General features: G+C 40.3%; 1 protein-coding gene across 1 annotated transcript in view; it reads right to left on the minus strand.

Annotated features, from left to right (window-relative positions):
* Window positions 1–21767, minus strand: part of LOC140733433 (CUB and sushi domain-containing protein 1-like) — a 2013313-nt gene that overhangs the window by 161562 nt on the left and 1829984 nt on the right. Inside the window, exon 49 of the mRNA XM_073056756.1 lies at window positions 10934–11122. Within this exon, the coding sequence (XP_072912857.1) occupies window positions 10934–11122 (189 nt within the window). The remainder of the gene's footprint in view (window positions 1–10933; window positions 11123–21767) is intronic.

Consider the following 21767-nt stretch of genomic DNA (forward strand, 5'->3'; position numbering starts at 1 on the left):
CTTTGAATATGGAATGGAGACCGAAGCTCTGACCTGTCCTCTAATTACCTAAATGCTAACTTGACTCCTAATTCCACTTTTTGTCCCCAAAAACCATCTCTACGAACAGTCCCTATTCAATATTCAAGATTCAAAATTGTTTAGCGTCATTTCCACCACACAATTCAAGTCAAGTCAAGTCATTTTTTATTGTCATTTCGACCATAACTGCTGGTACAGTATATAATAGAAATGAGACAACATTTTTCAGGACCATGGTGTTTCATGAAACAGTACAAAAACTAGACCAAACTATGTAAAAAAACTACACAGAAAAAAAACTACACTAGACTACAGACCTACCCAGGACTGCATAAAGTGCACAAAACAGTGCAGGCATTACAATAAATTATAAACAAGACAATAGGGCAGTAAGGTGTCAGTCCAGGCTTTGGGTATTGAGGAGTCTGATAGCTTGGGGGAAGAAACTGTTACATAGTCTGGTCGTGAGACCCTGAATGCTTTGGTGCCTTTTCCTAGACGGCAGGAGGGAGAAGAGTTTGTATGAGTTTGTAAAAGAGAAAGAAATAATTGTTACTCTGGATCTGATGCAACACAAAAAAACACAATAAGATAAAGATCACAATAGTGAAAAAACATGATAGATATAACTACATTAAAAAAGCTTATATACACATGTTAATTGTAAGTCTATAATGTGATGCTAAGTACAGGAGCGTCTGTACATAAGGTGACTGACAGGAAATAATAAAGTAGTAACACGCACAAGATGCTGGAGGAACTCAGAAGGCCAGGCAACATCCTTGGGAAATAGTTGACAATAGTTGACAAATGACTGAGAAAGGGTCCTGCTGAAGGGTCTAGACCCGAAATGTCGACTGTACTCTTTTCTATAGATGCTGCCTGGCCCGTTGTGTTCCTCCAGCACTTTGTGTTGCTTAGATTTCCAGCATCTGCAGATTTTCTCTTGTTAATAATAAAGTAGTGGTGGTTTTGAGAGTGGAGGAGTGGGTTTGTGGATTGATGTGCTGATCAGCTTACTGCTTGGGGTAAGTAACTGTTTCTGAGTCTGATGGTTCAGGCGTGGATGCTATGTAACCTCCTAACTGATGGGAGTGGGACTAACAGTCCATGAGCAGGGTGGCTGGGATCTTTTATGATGTTACTTGCCCTTTTTAGCACCTTTCTGTACATATGAGTCTACATAGAGTATACACAGATACATATATACAGAGGGCGTTACTGTGAGCATACAGCATAAACGTGTGATCAAGAGTGCAGAGATCTAAAAGCCGGGTAAAACCCTTCTAGATCATAAAAGAAAGATATGTCAAACCTAATTAGTTCTCCAAATAACACAGTCTCTCAGGAATTACGTGGCATCAAGAGAACGCAAAGTGCTCAATCTAGAGCAATATAGCCTTGAGGATGGCACTTAGGAAAATTGGAAGGAAACATTGTTCAATTTCTCAAGTGTGGTGTTATTTGTACAGTGCATTATAATTAATGCAAAGGTGCAACTTACATGAATATTCAGCCAATCTGTCAAAGATAAAAAGAGCAATGTTTTTGATTTGCAGCCACATCATAAGCCACAAGGTGGCAAGGTAAGCACAGAATAGGAACATTCACAGTGCCTTAAAAAAGTAGTCAGCATCCACAACTACTTTAGTCTCGTCTCAATTTAGTATATTGAAGTATGATGATATTGAGTGAATCTATGAAACATTGTGCATAATGTCAAATCAAAAGAAAATTTCCAAAGCCTGTCAACAATTGACTAAAAATTAAAAATCAAAATTGCGAAGCTGAAAAAGTATTTGTCACCTTTGTAATCACTACACTAACTTTCTACAGACACAATACTCTGTATTACCTTATCAACTCACCCAATTTGTTCACGTAGAGAATTGGAGAATCACCTGTTTTCAATGAATTAATAAGAAGAAATACCCCCTCTTTCTGTAATATCCAACAGTATGGTAGATTTTCAAATCAAAATCAAGGCAAAAGAGCATTCAAAATAATTCAGGGAAATCGTAATAGAGAAACACAAATTTGGGAAAGGGTACAAAGACATCTCAAAGGCACTGAATGTATCTTGGAGCTCACGGCAGTCCATTGTGAAAAAGTGGAAAAATATGAAACAATAGCCACACTGCCTAGACCAGAAAGCCTCTCTAAACTTAGTCACCAGAGAAGAATGGCACTTGTAAGAGAGCTACTGTGATGGCAACAGTTACTTTGAGTGAGCTGTGGAAGTCAGTGGCTGCAACTGGAGATGAAGTTCATGGCTCCACAATCCTCAAGGCCTTGTTCAAAAAAGTGTATTTATGGAAGAGTGGCAAAGAAAAAGCCCTGGCCAAATAAAAAGCCCATAAAAACTGCGAAGTCTCACTTAGAAGATACTGTAAAGATTTGGAAGAAGGTTTTGTGGTCGGAAGAGACTTAAGTAGAAACTTTTGCCCTCAACACTAAGTGGTACATGTGGTGTTATCAACCAGATAACATCATCCCTACTGTGAAATATGGTGGAGATTACACAGGGAAACTTTTCAGCAGCCAGGACTGGAAATCTGTTCAGGGTTGATGGGAAAATGAATGCTGCTATATACAGACAGATCCTGGATAAAAACCTGAAAGCCTGTGTAATAAAGCTTAAAGTGGGGAGAAGTTCACTTTTCTGTGGGATGACGCAAAATACTACTGCCAGAGCAACCACAGAGTGGTTTGTAATGAAGCAAATTGATATCCTTGAGTGGCCCAGTCGGAGTCCTGACCTTAACCCAATCAAAGATCTCTGGTAAGATCTCAAGATTGCTGCCTACTGCCACACCCCAAATAACCTGGCACAGCTTGAGGAATTTTGCAAGGTGGAATGGGCAAATCCTGTTCCATCACATTGTGCAAAGATATTAAAGGCATATCCGAAAAATCTGCTGGCTGTAATAGCTGCAAGTCGTGGTTCGACTAAATACTGAACAAAGGATGATGAACACTTTTGAACTGCTGACATTCCAGTTTTTTAATTTTTACTTTTTCATGCTTTACAATTTTCCCTGTGTTTTGTGCTCTACTGTGAAATCAGGAGCATCTGATTCACAAATAAAAATTCTCAGTTAGACTGATCAAAATCCCTGATTGTAATATTCATTTATGAGAACAAAGGGTTGAGGGTTGAATAGTTTTACATAATTGAAAATATTTCAAGAATTATGCTTTTCCAAAAGTTACTACTACAAACTACACAAAATAAAAAATAACTGCCATTCAGTTAATAACTTTAAAATGTCATTAATTTTCCCACAGGAGATGGAAAATATAACAACACCACATAAAGAGAAGGCTTATCACTTGAATATGGTGACTTCCTTGACAAAGTAACCCATTCAATGCTGTAATGAAAAAGTTAAATTTGATTCTTCCATGCTGATTGCTAAAATATGTAAAACAAATGGAAATATATAAGACAAAATGGTGTTCATTGGGGATGTGGGACTGTTTTGAGAAAGTACAGGAAAACCAGCCCACAGCCAAGTTTTGAGGAATTAGCATGAGGAACCAGTCTACAAACTCAAGAGTTAATAATAATAAAAATTATGTTTGTCTGGAAAGTTACAGGGCTAAAAGTTAATTCAGATTTTTGAAGGTAATGTCAGGGGTAAGTTTTTACACAGAGCACGGTGAATGCATGGAATGGGCTGCCGGCGAAGTTGGTAGAGGCAGATACAATAAGGTCCTTTAAGAAACTCCTGGACAGGTTCATGGAGCTCTGAAAAATAGAGGGCTATGGGTAACCCTAGGTAATTTCGAAGGTAAGGACATATTTGGCACAGCTTTGTGGGCCAAAGGGCTTGTATTGTACTGGAGGTTTTCTATGTTTCTTTGCATCTTAAAGGGTATAAACACGAGCAATATCCTGGTGCAAATTCAAACCTTCCCATGGACTGGATCTTGACAAGTGCTAAGGTAGAGAGGGAAGGCTGCACGAAAGGTTGTTGGATATTTGTGGCTCCCTTCGATGTACCAAAGATCAGTTTATTAAGTGAATAAGTATTATTTACTTTAGTACTGTTCATCATTAAGTATTCTTCATTCAAGGTATACTAAATGTTGGAGGATGTCAGCAGGTCAGGCAGTACCTATGGAGAAGAATAAACTGTCGAAATTTCAGGCCCATCATCAGGACTAGAAAGGGACTGTTTTCTGGCAAAGGTGTACTTGGTGTGAGCGAGGCCTTCAAAAATGAAATTTAGAGAGTACATAACTTGTATGCACCTGTAGGGCAAAGATAACAGGTGGAGGGAACCTTGGTTTTCAAGAGATAATGAGGCCCTGGTTAAGAGAAAAAAACAAGGTGCATTGCAGGTATAGGCAGGTAGGTTCTTATAGAGTACAAGCAATGCAAGAAAAAACTTAAGAAAGAAATTTGGAGGGCATAAAGGAAGCATGAGGTTTGCTTTAGCAGACAAGGTGAAGGATTCTACAGATACAATATGTTAAGGGCAAAAGGTTTGTGAGGACCAAAATTGGTCCACTGGAAGATCAGAATAATAATCAATGTTTGGAGCCGAAACAAATGGGGGGGTGATCTTAAATGCATTTTTTGCATTTGTGTTTACTCAGGAGGTGGACACAGAGTCTATAGAAGTGAGGCAAAGTGGCATCAACTTCATGGACCCTATACAGATTACAGAGGAGGGGGTGCTTATTGTCTTGAGGCAAATTAGAGTGGATAATTGCCCAGGGCCTACCAAGGTGTTTCCTCAAACTCAAAATGTAAGATGTAAATGTAAAAATAGTTGGCATAAATACTGGCACAGATATATCATCCTTAGAGACATTTGAGGCGCCAGAGAGTTGGAGGATAGCCAATGTTGTTCCACTGTTTAAGAAATGCTCTAAAATAAACAAAGAAATTATTGGCTGGTGAGTCTGACATTATTAGTGGGAAAGTTATTGGAAGGTATTCTGAGAGACTTGATATGTGAGACATGGACTGATTAAGGATAGTCAGCATGGTTTCATGGTAAGTCACATCTAACCAATCTTATACAGCTTTGAAGAAATTACTTGGAAATTTGATGGAAACAAAACTGTGGATGTTATCTACATGGACTTTAGCAAGGCATTTGACAAGGTCCCACATGGGAAGTTCGTGAAAAAGTTAATTCCATAGACATTCAATATGAGGTTGAAAATTGGATTTGACATTGGCTTTATAGGCGAAGCCAGAGTATGGTAGTAGATGGTTGCCTCTCTCACTGAAGGTATGTGACTAGTGGAGTGCTGCAGGGATCAGTGCTGGGTCTGATGTTGTTTGTCATCTATATCAATAATCTGGATGATAATGTGGTTAACTGGATCAGCAGATTTTACAGATGACACCAACATAGAAGGTGTAATGGACAGCGAGGAAGACTATCATGGCTTGCAGCAAGATCAGGACCTGATGAAAAAATGCCAGACAGACAACTGTGAAGTGTTGCACTTCAACAGCACTGACCAGAGCAGATCTTACACAATGAATGTTGGGGCACTGAGGAGTGTGGTAGAACAAAGGGATCTGAGAGTACTGGTCCATAATTCATTGAAAGTGGTGCTACAGTTTGATAGGGTCCTAAAGAAAGCTTTTGGCACATTGGCCATCATAAATCAAAGAACTGAGTACAGAAGATGGGAGGTTATGTTGAAGTTGTATAAAATATTGGTGAGGCCTAATTTAAAGTATTGTGTGCAGCTTTGGTCACTTGGCTACAGGAAAGATGTAAACAAGGTTGAAAGAGTACAAAGAAAATTTACAAGGATTCTGCCAAGGTTGGAGGACCTGAGTTATATGTAAAGATTGAATAGGTTAGGGCATTATTCCTTGAAATGTAGAAGATTGAGTGCAGATTTGATAGAGGTATAGACAATTATGAGGTATAAACAGGGTAATTGCAAGGCAGGCTTTTTTCCATGGGGCTGAGTCAGAATACAACCAGAGATCATGGGTTAAGGATGAAAGGTGAAAACTCTAAGGTGAACGTGAAGGGAAACTTTTTCACTCAGAGGGTTCTGAGAGTGTGAAATGAGCTGCCAGTGCAAATAGTGTATGTGAGCTCAATTTCAACATTAGAGAGAACTTGGGATTGGTATATGGATGGAAGGAAATTGAAGGGCTAAGGGCCCAGTGCAGGTCGACGGGAATAGTTCAAATGGCTCTGTAGAGACTAGATGAGCAGAAGAGCTTGTTGCTGTGCTGTATTTTTCTATGTCTCTATGAACCCCAATGCCCCAAGGTATAATACTGTTGTGCTAACTGGTACATTATAGTGGCACCCTTTCAATTCACCCATTGAAATTGCTAGATTGTGAAATTAACTTCACAAAGAACGGTGAATTAAATCATAAGACCAGAAGATATATGAGCATAAATCAGCTATTGGGCCCATCAAGTTTGCTCTGCCATTCCATAATGGTTCACTTAATTTATCTTTCCATCCCATTCTCCCACTATAAGAAACATCCTTTCCACATTCACTTTATCTAGGCCTTCTGAACTCCAGCAAATCAGACTTCAACCTGTTAAATGCTCCTCATATGTTAACTCTTACATTCCCAGAATTATTCTTGTGAAACTCCTCTGAATCCTCACCAATGCCAGCACATCTTTTCTTATATAAGAGCATAAGACCATAAGATATAGGAGCAGAATTAGGTTTTTTGGCCCATCAAGTCTGCTCCACCAAATCATCATGGTTGGTCCATTTTCCCTCTCATCCGTAATCTCCTGTCTTCTCCACATATCCCTTCATGCCCTGACTAATCAAGAGTCTATCAAACTCTGCCTTAAGGTGGGGGGATATATGGGAGGCAGGGTTGAAGGGTCAGCACAACATTGTGGGCTGAAGGGCCTGTACTGTGCTGTACTATTCTATGTTCTATTAAATATACCAGATGATTTGGCCTCTAGGCCACCCGTTTTGTCGAATTCCACAGATTCACCACTCTCTGGCTAAAGAAGTTCCTCCTAATCTCCATTCTAAATGGACGTCCCTCTAATCTAAGGCTGTGTCTCTGGTCTTAGACTCTGCTACCATAGGAAATATCCTCTCCAAATCCACTTTGCTGAGGCCATTCAACATACGATAGGTTTCAATGAGGTCATCCTTTCAATTTTCTGATTTCCAGTAAGTCGAGGCATTAAATGCTCCTTATATGATCAGCCTTTCAATCCTGGAATTACTTCTGTAAATCTCTTTTGAACCTTCTCCAATGTCCTTTCTTAGATAAGGGGCCAAAAATGCTCACAATACTCCAAGTCAGGCCTTATCAGTTCTTTGTAAAGCTACAACATTAGATCCTTGCTTTCATATGCTAAGCCTCTCAAAATGAATGGTAACATTGCATGTAAAGCAGAGTCTGATAGATTCTTGATTAATCATGGCATGAAAGGTTACGGAGAGAAGGCAGGAGATTGGGAGTGAGAGGGAAATGGATTGGCCATGATGAAATGGTGGAGCAGACTTGATGGGCCAAATTGTACTCCTATATCTTATGATCTAATGCCTCTACAACCTCTTCAGCTATCTCTTTCAGAAACTTTGGATGTACTCCATTTGGTCCATGAGATTCATCTTTCACCATTCAGATCTTTCTGCTTCCCAAGTACCTTCTCCTTAGTAATAGCAACTATGCTCACTTCTGCCCCCCGACACTCTTGAATGTCTAGCATACTGCTAGTCTTCCACAAGGAAAACTAATGCAAAATACCTATTAAGTTTGTCCACCATTTCTTTGTCCCCCATTACTAATTCTCTGGTTTCACTTTCCAGCTGTTCAATATCCACTCTCATCTCTCTTTTTATGCATTTGAGAAAAGTTTTGGCATCCTCTTTGATATTATTGACCAGCTTACCTTCATATTTCATTTTTTTTTCTCCTTAGGGTTTCTTAGTTACAAATTGCTTCCAGAAACTCCAGTCATTGCAGTTGAGCTATCATTCCTGCAAACATCCCCTTCTATTGAACTTTGGCCAGCTCCTCTCTTTTGCTTCTCTAATTCCCTTTACTTCACAGTAGTACTGATACATCTGATTTATCTTCTCCCTCTCAAACTGCAGGGTGAAGGTTATAATTTTATGATCACTGCCTCTTAAGGATTCTTTTACCTTAAGCTTCCTAATCAAATCTGGTTCATTCCACAACAGACAATCCAGAATAGCTGATCCCCTAGGGGACTCAACTACAAACTGCTCTAAAAATTCATTTCATAGGCATTCTGCAAATACCTTTTCTTAGATCCCACACCAACTTGATTTTCCTAATCTATCTGCATATTGAAATACACTGTGACTGTTATAGCATTGCCCTTATTACCTGCCTTTTCTATTTACATCCCACATCCTGGCTAGTGTTTAAGGGCTTGTATGTAACTCCCATCAGGGTCTTTTTACCCTTGCAGTTTCTTCTGAACTCTTTCTCAGGATTTCATTTAAATTTTTACTAACAGAGCCACCCTAGCCCCTCAACCTACCTGCCTATCCTTTTAATACAATGTATATCCTTGGATGTTAAGCTCCCAACACTGATCTTCTTTCAGCCAAGACTCAGTGATGGCACATTGTCATACCTGGTAATCTCTAACTACATTACAAAATCTTCTACCTTATTCTGTATACAGAGGGCATTGGAATATATACCTTCAGTCCTGTATTGATCAACCTTTTCAACTTTGCCCCCATTTTACACTTCAACTTATCACACTGACTTCAATTTTGCTCTATCATCTGCCTGTTCTTCCTTATAGGCTCACTACACACTGGATCAATTTATATACCAAATACACATCCTTTAGCCCCATCACTCTGTTCTGATCTCCCTCTTCATGATTTCAATACCAAATCAGATGCAGAAAGTGAAATAAAGAGAGTGAAATAGGATTGAATTAACGTATATAGGATAATAGATGGGGATAGAAGGAGTTAAAATAAATCAATACAACATTTTTTACAACTTCCAAGAAATCAACGTGATAGAATAAAACTCTTTATAAATATTAAGTTTCAATGCTAGAGGCTTAACTGGATGTAATTTGTGATTATCATATCATTATTTGGGTACATTGACAATAGTGGATAATAATGAACTATCAGAGGCATATTAGATACCTGTCTACCACTTAGATTGGGCATGTGCACCTTGTTCATGCTATTGGTGAGATAGTCAGCAAGAGATTTTGTTAGCAGTGTAGTGGTGGAATGAGGTAAGCAGAAATCTTTGAATATTTCCTTGTAACTATGTCTGTTTAATATAAAAACATAGGACATAGGAGCAGAATTAGGCCATTCAGTCCATCGAGTCTGCTCTGCTATTCCATCATGGATAATTTATCAAGTGTCTCAACCCCATTTTCCTGCCTTCTCTCTGTAGCCATCTAATCTAATTAGTGTAGCCTCACTGATCAAGAACCTATCAAGAACTCCTGATGAAGGGTTTCAGTCCAAAACGTCGTCACTACCTCCTCCAATAGATGCTGTCTGGCCTGCTGAGTTCTGCCAGCATTTTGTGTTTTTAAGAACCTATCAAACTCCACTTAAAATATACACAATGACTTGGCCTCCACAGCCATCAGTGACAATGAATTTCACAGATTCACTACCCTCTGGCTAAAGATATTCCTCCTCATCTCTGCTCTAAACAGACATTCTTCTGTTCTGAGTGGTTGTGCCCTCTGGTCCTAGACTCCCCCAGTATAGGAAATATCCTCTCTATATCCACTCTATCTAGACTTTTCGATATCCTAGAGGGTTCAATGAGATACCCCTTCATTCTTCGAAACTCCAGTGAGTACAGGCCCAGAGTCATCAAATGTTCCTCATACGTTAATCTTTTTCATTCGTGGAATAATTTTTGTGAACCTCTTCTTGGCCTTATCCAATGCCAGCACATCTTTTCTTTTGGGCCCAAAACTGCTCACAGTACTCCAAGTGCATTCTTGCCCTTCAGTTGTTTATGACAATTGCATGTAAACTTGGGGGTGTGGAATCAACATTCTATAGATATTCTATAGATACAAAGTAGGAAGATTGTGGACAAAATAAATAATTGCAAAAGTGGAATAGTGAGATAGCGCTTGTGGGTACTAAGATTGTTCAAAAATCTGATGGAGGAAGAAGCATTTTAATATTTATTTACTTTTTTATTTAGAGATACAGCATGCTAACCAATGAGCCTGCAGAGACAAATTACATTCATTTAACCAAATAACGTACTAGCCCGTTCATCTTTAGAAACTGGTGCACCCATTGGAATCCCATCTGGTCACAGGGGAGAACGTACAAACTCCCTATAGATAGCAGCGGGAATTGAACTCCGATCTTATAGAGAGTGCTGTAATGGGATTATGCTAATGCAATGCTATCATGTTGCCTCCTTAATAATTCTAATTTTTAAGCAAAACAAGACCAGAATCAGAATTAGGTTTAATATCAGTGGCATATGTTGTGAACTCAAACTTCTGCTGCTTTGCGGCGATACCAACTCATGAGGAAGGCTTTGGGAGTAAAGCCTGAGGAAATATCCAGACCTGGAGTCCCTAAGGCAACCTACAATTAATTCAATGCTGACTGGCAACTCACACGACACTGCCAGTACCAAATTATATCGATCTCTGCTGGACAGGGGGGAGCCTGCAGCATAGAAGATAGCATGCACACCACATTGTACTTCCTTGACCTATGCACTAGCTTGTGTAACAGCTATGTAGATAGCTAGGATGCAACATCCATGGTCAACCCACACCAACAGAGAGCCAACTACAACTGACAGCCTTAGTCAGTGAGATACAAATAAGAGGACTTGTCTCCTTGGCAATAGCAGAAATGCAAAGGGAAAGCAGCATTTCAACAGAACTATCTACTTATTAATTGTGGTCATTAACAATTCCTACCTTGGCAGAAGGGAACTGCAGTGTCCCAGCGATACGAGCCATTCGGAAACCGTCGGCAGGTGGCGTTACTCTGACCAACCAACCGATATCCTGTTTTGCAGTAAAACTGTACCAGACTTTTGGGTGTTCCAGTTGTTTTATTCAGGATTCCACCATTCAATGGGACACTGTCCAAGCTGCAGTAGGGAGCTGCAAGCAGAAATAAAATGGATTTGCAATTGGATTTCAGTATTTATTCCAACGGTGTTAAAAATTAAATATTTCTGGAATCCAATACAACAGAAAAATTACATAGATTTTCAACCAGAACTTCAGTCTTTTTCTTATTTTCTATGTTGACTGATATGATGATTTGAAAAACCTAATGGTTGGAGCATCTGTCTCGTGAGGTATTACATAATCTGCTTATGTAAAGCCTATGGGAAGTGCAAGTATAACCAATGGAAATGGCGAGCAACGGTCGCATAATGGTATTTATAATGTTATTACATCTTAGCATGTCAGAGTTCAGAGTTCAAATCCAGAATCTTCTGTAAGAAGCTTGTGTGTCCTTCCTATGAGACAAGGTTTCATCCAGGTGCTGCTTTCCTCTCTTTGTCCAAGATGCACTGATTAGCGGGTTAGTTGGTCATTATGAATTGTCCTATGATTAGTTAAGGTTTAATCGGTGGGTTGCCGGGTGATGCAGCTCATTGTGCCGGAAAGGCCTGTTCCACACTGTATCTCTAAATTAAATTTAAAACTTCTGCGAGAACTGTAAGTTAATCCCATTACAAGGATCAAGGATGAACTTTATTTATCATATACATTTACATGTATTAGGAGTTCGCTGTGGTATATTGGCACAAAAAGTAACTAAAAACACAATTCAACAATAGCAAAGAATAAAGACTTATTTAAAAACAAAGGCAGAAGTATGGATATGGAATAAAATGTGCATAAACATAAATACCAATATCTGTTTACAATGTAAACAGCGTAATAAGAAGTGATTTACTGTTTTTACAATGCAGTGCAGTGACAGGGTGTAATAGATAGAGGGGAGTGGGTGTGCCCTAACTGGAATGGTTGATCCAATTAACTGTCTGGTGTAAGAACCTTTTAAGATGGTGTGGGTTTTGTTTCATAACCCTACAGCACTTTCCTGTAGGAAGTATTTGGAAAAGAGAGTTCACTGGGCGAATAGTGTACCCGCAATGATTTTTTTCTGCCTGATTTGACATATACAAGCCCTGCAGGGATGGTAGACTGCAGCCCTGGCACTTGTCTGTAGTCCTGACAGTCTGTGGTAATTTTTTAGAAATTGTGAGAGGATGGTGCACTAATCTAGGCTGATGTGAGGATCCAGTGAAGGTAAAGACATAATTGGATGTAGAACAGCTGTGGCAGCGTTTGAATGCCAATACTTCCAATTAGAACATAAAACAGTACAGCACATTATAGGCCCATTGGCTCATGCTGTTGTACTGAATCTTTAAGATCAATCTAACCCTTCCTTCCCACATGGCCCTCCACTTTTCTATCATCCACACGCTGATCTAAGAGCCTTTTAAGTGTCCTTAGTGTATCTGCCTGTACTACCAACACTGGCAGAATGCTCCACGCACCCACAACCCTCTGTGTAAACAAACTCTGTCCGACTTCCTCCCCCCCACCTCACCTGCTTCAGGGTAGAGCAGAGAAATACAATAAAATCAATGAAAAACTACACACAGAGAATGACGAACAACTACTATGCAAAACCTTGCATTCTACCTTCAAGTTTGACCTCTTAGATGATTCTTCAGAAAGTGAGACAGATTTTGGCTTATTTATGCATTATTATCATTATTATTTAATGCTTCTGCAATGATGTTTTAATCACACTGCAGCAGCTGTTCCCTGGCCTTCTGCTATTTTTGTCTCTTTTTGTCATTCTCTGGGTCCCATTTCAATGCAAAATGGTCTTTCAGAGGCTTATTTTCAGTTGGACATAATGTATGTTAAAACTCAAAGGGGAGGCAAAGTGCCACATTAACTTTGTAACTCATTGGTGGGTGGTCATTAATATCTAAACAAAAACAGTTCTCAAGCATGTACAATGGTCCATAACATGAATATATCCTTCGATTGATATGTGCATGGGCTCACTGGAAGGTTGATCATAATGATAGTTCACTGAGTTCCAGCACACTGGACAAACCACTTTATCACCAGAAACCATACCGAGGCAATTAACCACAGATCACTGAATGCTCAATCTGTCAGGGTCAAAAGCACGAACAACAGGTGTTACGGATATGAAATATAAACAGGAATCATCTACACAAACATCATTATTTCAGTTTGATGAAATTTCAAAATTGAACTTTTTATTAAGGTATGTACACTCTGTGACCACCTTATTAGGTATCTCCTGTCTCTAATAAAGTGGCCTCTGAGTGTATGTTTGTGGTCTTCTGATTCATCCACTTCAAGGATTGACATGTCCATTCAGAGATGTTCTTCTGCACACCACAGTTATAATGTCTAGAGACTGTTGTGTATGGAAATCCCAGAATATCAGTAGTTTCTCAGCTATTGAAACTTCTCCATTCAAAGTTCAAAGGACATTTATTATAAAAGTATGTATGTAGTATATAGCCCTGCGATTTGTCTTCTCTAAATAACAACGAAACAAAGAAAAACATAGAACCCATTCAAAGAAAATCATCAAACCCCCTCCCCCATGTGCAAAAATAAACAAATCGTGCAAATGGCAACAAGAACAGCAACTCCCCCATGCACAAAAAAAAAACGAATCACATGAATAGCAACAAGATCATCAACCCCTCATACGCAAAAAAACAAATTGTGCAAATGGCAACAAAAACATCAACCCTGCACTGCTCATTTCAACCTCCTACCAAAATCCACAAAACTGGCTGTCCAAGTAGGCCCAGTATCTCTGCCTGCTCCTGCCCCACCGAACTCATTTCTGCATATCTTGACTCCATTCTCACTCCTCTTTACATCCACTATATCTGGGCCTTTCAAAATTCGATAGATCTTATTCTTCAAACTCCAGCAAGTACAGTCTCCACTCCCCCCAACACCCCCGCGAGACATCAAACGCTCCTCTTATGTTAACCCTTTCATTCCTGAAATCATTCTCTGGACCCCCTCCAATACCAGCACAGCATTTCTTAGATAAGGGGACTAAAAATGTTCACAATACTCCAAGTGCAGTCTGACCAATGCCTTATAAAGCCTTAGCATTACATCCATTCTTTTGTCTTCTAGTCCTCTAGAAGTGAATGCTAATGTTGTATTTGCCATCCTACCACTGACTCAACCTATAGGTTACGCTTTAGAGAAACCTGCATGAGGGCTCCTAAGTCCTTTTGCACTCTGAATATTGAATTATCTCCACATTGCCGGTGGCCGGAGGTGGGGGTGTCATAGTGTGCTCAGCAGAGGATGGTGCTCAGAGAGGCTGTGCCGGAGGGGATGGTCGGAGGCTCGGAGGTTCGATGGACTCAGAATCCGCTACAGTAAGGGCGCTTTCACTGTGTGCTGCGTCAGTGAGGCTGGGTCCAGTAGCGCTCTCATTGTGTGCATAGCGGGGGTATTCCCTTCTGCCGCCTGCGTGGGATGACGAGTCTATCGGGACCCTGAGGACTGTGGAAACTGTGTGGTAGTTTCTTTCAAACTTATAGTCTTTTAACATCTTTGAACTATTTTTACTGTGCCCATGGTCTGTTTTTTTTTAAATCAATTATGGTATTGTTTACACAGTTGTAACTACGTGGTTTTATGTAGGTCTTGTAGCTTTAATTTTTGGCTTGTTGGGTGGTAGAGTTGGTCTCCTGACTTAGTGTGTCTGGGTAGTCTTGTTTTATCCGGTGGACTTGGAGTTCCTTTCCGGGGAATGTGCTAAGATGGTAGCGCGATATTAATACATAGCAGCCTCTCCAGACTCTGGATTTGGGGTTTGCCAAACATTATGTGGATTTTCTGGTGTAGTCTGTTTTTGTCATGTGCTTTTGTGATATCATTCTGGAGGAACGTTGTTTCGTTTTTTAACTGCTTTGGAGTTGTGGTTTTTAAATGACAATAAACCGAAATTCAATTCAATTTAGAAGATAGTCTATGCCTTTATTTCTTCTATCAAGGTGCATGACCATGTACTTCTCTACACTAAATTCCATCTTCCACTTCTTTGTCCATTCTTCCCATTTATCTAAGTCCTTCTGAAGGCACCCTGCTTCCACATCCCTCCACCTATCTTTGTATTGTCCATAAACTTGGCCTCAAATCCTTTAATTTCTTCATTCAAATCATTGACATATAATGTGAAAAGAAACGTTCCAAACATTGACCACTGAGGCTTACTACTAGTCACCAACAGTCAATCTAGAAAAATGCCTCATAATTCTTATTCTTTGCCTCCTGCCAGTCAGCCCATCTTGAATCCATACTAGTACCTTGCTGTAATAGCAGGAGCTCTTATCTTGTTAAGCAGCCTCATGTCTGGCAACTTGTCAAAGGCCTTCTGAAATCCAAATAAACAATATCCATTGACTCACATTTGTATATCTTGCCTGTCATTTCCCCAAAGAATTCCAACAGATTTGTCAGGCAGTTTTCCCCCTTAAAGAAACCATACTGACTTTGGTCTAATTGTTCATGTGATTCCTAGTATCCCAAAAACTCATCCTTAATAATAGACTCCAACATCTTTCCAAACACTGAAGTCAGGTAACTGGCCTATAATTCCCTTTTTTTCTGCTTCCATCACTTCTTAAAGAATGGAGTGATATTGCAAATTTCTAGTCCTCTGGAACCATTCCAGAATCTAGTGATTCTTGAAAGATTATTACTAATGCCTCTGCAATTTCTTCAGGTATCTCATTCAGAACCCTGTGATGTAGTCCGTCTGGTCCAGGTGACTTACCTACCTTCAGCCTTTTCAGCTTCCCAAGCACCTTTTCCTAAATAGCAACAACACTCACTTCTGCTGCCTGGCACTCTCACACTGATGCAAAGTACTTATTAAGTTCGTCTGCCATTTCTTTGTCGTCCCCCCATTATTACCTCTTCAGTATCAATTCCAGTAATATCCATTCCTTTCTCTCTTTTACTCTTTATATATCTGAAAAACTGCTTACATCCTTTTTAATATTATTAGCTAACTCACTCCATGTTCCATTTTTCCTCTCTTTATGAATTTTTAGTTTACTTCTGGTGTGTTTTAAAAGCTTCCCAATCCTCCCACTTCTGACTAGTTTTTGCTCTATTATAGAAAAAACATAGAAAATCTACAGCACAATACAGGCCCTTCAGCCCACAAGGTTGTGCCAAACATGTCCCTACCCAAGAAATTACTAGGCTTACCTATAGCCGTCTATACCTATCCAAAAGTCTCTTAAAAGACCCTATCGTATCTGCCTCTACCACCTTTGCCAGCAGCCCATTCCACACACTCGCCACACTCTGAGTAAAAATCTTACCCCTGACATCTCCTCTGTACCTACTCCCCAGCACCTTAAACCTGTGTCCTCTTGTGGCAACCATTTCAGCCCTGGGAAAAAGCCTCTGACTATCCACACAATCAATGCTTCTCAACATCTTATACACCTGTATTAAGGTCACCTCTCATCCTCCGTCGCTCCAAGGAGAAAAGGCCGAGTTCACTCAACCTATTCTCATAAGGCATGTTCCCCAATTCTGGCAACATCCTTGTAAATCTCCTCTGCACCCTTTCTATGGTTTCCACAACCTTCCTGTACTGAGGCAAACAGAACTGAGCACAGTACTCCAAGTGGGGTACTGTCTTATATGCCCTGTCTTTTGCTTTTATGCTGTCTTTGACTTCCCTTATCACTCATGGTTGGCTCACCCTCCCCTTAGAATACTTCTCCATCTTTGGGATGTATCTGTCCTGCACCTTCCAAATTGCTCCAAGAATCTCCAGCCATCATTGCTAGTGTCCCCTTCCAATCAACTTTAGCCAGCTCCTCTCTCATGCCTCTGTATTTCCCTTTACTGATACATCTGAGTTTAGCTTTTCCTTCTCAAACTGCAGGGTGAATTCTAAGATGTATATGATCTCTGGCTCCCTAATCAAATCTGGGTCATGACTCACACCCAAACCAGAATTGCCGTTCCTCTAGTCGGATCAAACACAAGTTGCTTTAGAAAGCCACCTCGTAGGCATTCTACAAATACTCTACCCTGGATCCCGCACCAACCTGTTTTTCCTAATCCACTTGCATATTGAAATCCACTATGATTATGGTAGCTTTGCCCTTTATACATGCCTTTTCTATATCCCAATGCATTTTATAGCCCACATCTAGGTTACTGTGCAGAGGTCTGTATGTAACTTCTATCAGGGATATTGCCCTTACAGTTTTTTAACTCTACCCACAAGGATTTTTTTCCAATGCAATGTCACCTCTTTCTAAGGATTTAACTTCATTTTTTACCAGTAGAATCCCCCGCCTACCTGCCTGCCCTATTGATACAATATGTATCCTTGGATGTTACGCTTCAAAACTATGATCTTCTTCAACCATGACTCAGCAATTCCCACATCATCATATCTGCCAATCTCTAACTGCGCTACAAGATAATTGACCTTATTCTGTATACTGCATGCATCCAAGTGCAATACCTTCAGTCCTGCATTCATCACCCTTTTCAGTTTTGGCCTCCTATTACTCTGTAACTCATCCTACTGACTGCAATTTTGCCCTATCATCTGCCTGTCTTTCCTCACAGTCTCACTATACACTGCAGCTTGTTGTATACCATCTGCCCTACAGTCAGCCCTATCAGTCTGGTCCCCATTCCCTTTCAAAATTAGTTTAAACCCTCCCCAAGAACTTGAGCAAACTTGCTGACAAAGATATCGGCCCCCGTGGATTCGGGTGTATATTGATGGTATCCGTTAGACTCATGAGACCATGGATCTGCGCCTGGAAAGTCTTGCTTCAGCCTCTCCAGGGCGCAGGCCTGGGCAAGGTTGTATGGAAGACCAGCAGTTGCTCATGCAGCAAGTTTCCCCTCTCCACACCACCGATGTTGTCCAAGGGAAGGGCAAGGGCCGATACAGCTTGGCACCAGTGATGCAGCAGGAGTTGCCAGAGCGAGGTTGAAGGCACGTCCATCTGCCTTAGGGATTCCAGCTCCGGATTTGTCAGGGTTTACTCCAGAAGTCTTTCCCATAAGTGGGTATGGCCGCAAGGCAGCGGAGGTTTGAAATCAGACTTTTTCCTCTCTTAGGTGGACTGCCTTCCCAGGCTGATGAGCTCTATCTACCCGAACATATTGGACCCGTCCTTTTTGTATAGGTCATAAATTCCCCAGAGGAGATCCCAATGATCCAAAAATCTGAAACCCTGTCCTCTGCACCAATTCTTCAGCCACGCATTCATCTGCCAAATTATCCTGTTCTTACCATCACTGCCACATAGCACAGGAATTCCTCCTGAAGGAACAGCATCTATCATAAGAACAATCCTCTCCATATCCACCCTATCTAGTCCATTCAAAGAGATCTCCCCACCTTCTTATAAATTCCATTGAGTACAGGCTCAAAGCTGCCAAATGCTCCTCATATATTAACCCCTTCACTACCAGAATCATCCTTGTGAACCTCCTTTGGACTCTCTCCAATGACAACACATCCTTTCTAGGATATGGGACCCAAAATTACTGGCAATACTCTGTGCAGCATGATTAGTGTCTTATAAAGGCTCAGCATCATCTTGTTGCTTTTATATGTTATTCCCTTTGAAATAAATGCCAACATTGCATTTACCTTCTTTACCACAGACTCAATCTGCAAATTAACCTTCTGGGAGTCTTGCACGAGGACTCCTAACTCCCTCTGCACCTCTGCTATTTGAACTTTCTCCCCATTTGAATAATAGTCTGCACTATTGTTCTTTTTACCAAAATGCAGCATACATTTCCCAACACTGTATTCCATTGCCACTTTTTTGCCCGTTCTTCCAATGTGACTAAGTCCTGCTGCAATTGCATTGCTTCCTCAGCACTACCTACACCTCCACCTATCTTTGTACCATCCACAAACTTTGCCACAAAGCCATCAATTCCATTATTCAAATAATTGACGAACAATGTCGAGTGCAGCAGTCCCAATATTAACCCCTGAGGAAAGCCACTAGCCACCAGCAGTCAATCAGAAAAGGCCTCTTTTATTTCCACTCACTGCCTCCTGACTGTTAGCCACTCCTCCATCCATGCCAGTATGTTTCCTGTAATACCATAGGATTTTACCTTGTTAAGCAGGCTCAGGTGTGGCACCTCATCAAAGGTCTTCTGAAAATCCAAGTAACTGACGTTCACTGCCTTTCCTTTGTCTATCCTGCTTGTTACTACCTCAAAGAACTCTAATAGATTTGTCAGGCAAGAGTTCCCTCAACAGAAATCATGCTGACTTGGATTTATTTTATCATTAGTCTCCAAGTACCCCGAATTCTCACCCTTAACAATGGACGCTAACACTTTCCCAAGCACCAAGGTTAGGTTAATTGGCCTATAATTTCCTTTCTTTTGTCTTCCTCCCTTCTGAAAGAGTGCAGTAATATTTGCAATTTTTCAGTCCTTCAGGACCATATCAGAATCAAATGATTCTTGAAAAACCATGCCCAATGCATCCATTATTTCTTCAGCAACCTCCCTCAGGATTCTGGGATGTAGTCCATCTGACCTAGGTGACTTATCAACATTAAGACCTTTTCCGTTTGTCTAATACTTTTTCCTTTGTAGTAGCAATGACACTCATGGACCTCTGGCACACCACTAGTGTCTTCCACACTGAAGACAGGTGCAAAATACCCATTATGTTCATCTGCCAATTTTTGTCCCCCATTAGTACCTCACCAGCATCATCTTCCAGTGCTCCAATATCAACTCTCACTTCCTTTTTACTCTTAATATAATTGAAAAAAACTTTTAGTATTCTGCTATATATTATTGGCTAGTTTGGGCAAGCTCCTCTCTCATGTCTGTGTAAATGCATTTATTCCATTGAAATACTGATACTGTACATGTGACTTATGCTACTCCCTCTTAGATTGCAGTATGAATTCCTAAGGGTTCCTTTACGTTAACCTTCCTAATAAGATCTGGGTTATTACACAACACCCAGTCTAAGATAGCCTTCTCCCAAATCATCTCATGCACAAGCTGCTCTTAAAAAGCCATCTCATAGACATTCAACAAATACCCTCTTTTGCAATTCGACACCAACCTGATTTTCCCAATCCCCTTCAATATTGAAGTTCCCCATTACAATTGTGTTATGACCCTTATTACATGCCTTTTCCAGCTCCCTTTGCAATCTCAACCCCAGATCTTCGCAACTATTCGGAGGCCTATATATGATTTCCATAATGGTTTTTTTTAAACCGTTGCAGCTTCTTAACTCTATCCACAAAGATTTAACATTCTCTGACTCTTTGTCACCTCTTTCTGAAGATGTAATTCCATCTCTTACCAACAGAGCCACACCACCGCCTATGCCTTCCTGCCTGTCCTTTGATGCAAAGTATATTCTTTGATGTTAAGCTCCCAACTACAGCCTTCTTTCAGCCAGGACTCAACGTCATACCGACCAATTTCCACTTGTGCTACAAGTTTGTCTGCCTTATTCTGAGTGCTACATGCATTTAAATACAGCATCTTCAGTGCTGCATTCTTCACCCTTCTTAATTTTACCTCTGTGGTGCAATTTAACTCTTTGCTCTGTCTGCGTTTGTACCCAATCATTGTCCTTCCTTCCATTCATATTACACCCATCCCCTACTTGTGAACCTGCTGGCTCATCTTCAGCTCTGTCATACTGGTTCCCATACCCCTGCCATATTAGTTTAAGCCACTCCCAACAATTCTTAGTAAACCTGCCTGCAAGGATACTGGTCTCCCTCGGGTTCATAGCAGTCCTGCTAAAGGGTCTGTTGGAAACGTCGACTGGACTCTTTTCCATAGATGCTCCCTAGCCTGCTGAGTTCTCCAGCATTTTGTGTGTCTTGCTTGAATTTCCAGCATCTGCAGAGTTTCTCTTGTTCATGGCAGTATCCTTGGACCAATATGCCAGATTGGGAATGAGAAATTGAATTGAAATGGGTCCTCACCAAAAAATTTTACCTGTTGTGCTGGATGGAGAAAACCCTAAATGTTCTCTGAGTAATACAGACTATCATTTTGTTGTAGACAAGTTTAAAAAGTACCACACACAGGTTCACTGCTGATATCAGTTGTTGGAACTTTACTCCAGGATAAAGTTTAAGTGAATTGAAAATCCTACCAAAAGAGTCAATGTTGAGTTCATTGTATGTGCAGGTGTAATGAAAAATTTGCTTGAAGCAGTATCACAGGCACGTAGAACCAGATACTTCCATTTAAAAGATACATATACCTTACATTAAAATAAAATAATGTTTTTTTAACAAGAAAACACAAAATGAGGTGTTAACTGCTCTGTCAGGCACAATGGCAACCAGAAATGACACAAACTGATCCCTTCCTAAATGGAGACAGTGTTCACTTGAGCAGTTTTCTTTTTTTGTCCCTGCAAACTAACTTTTCAGCTTGTACGTATCATTTTACCACAGAAACTAAATACAAGTCATTAAAAAAGTTGTGAGCCAAAGTGACAGTCAACAACAGAAGCCATTATGAACAGGTGAACAATTTTGATATTGTCAACTAAATTTTAGTGCAAGGAGATACAAACTGAGATTGAATGAAAAGCTGTAAATTGTTGCAAAATTATTATAGAAAGTTATAAACCTTGAAAAGATCTGCATCACATTACCAAGTAAATGTAGTTAGCCATTGT

This window comes from Hemitrygon akajei, chromosome 9 (assembly GCF_048418815.1).
Source record: "Hemitrygon akajei chromosome 9, sHemAka1.3, whole genome shotgun sequence".
Classification (NCBI taxonomy): Eukaryota; Metazoa; Chordata; class Chondrichthyes; order Myliobatiformes; family Dasyatidae; genus Hemitrygon; species Hemitrygon akajei.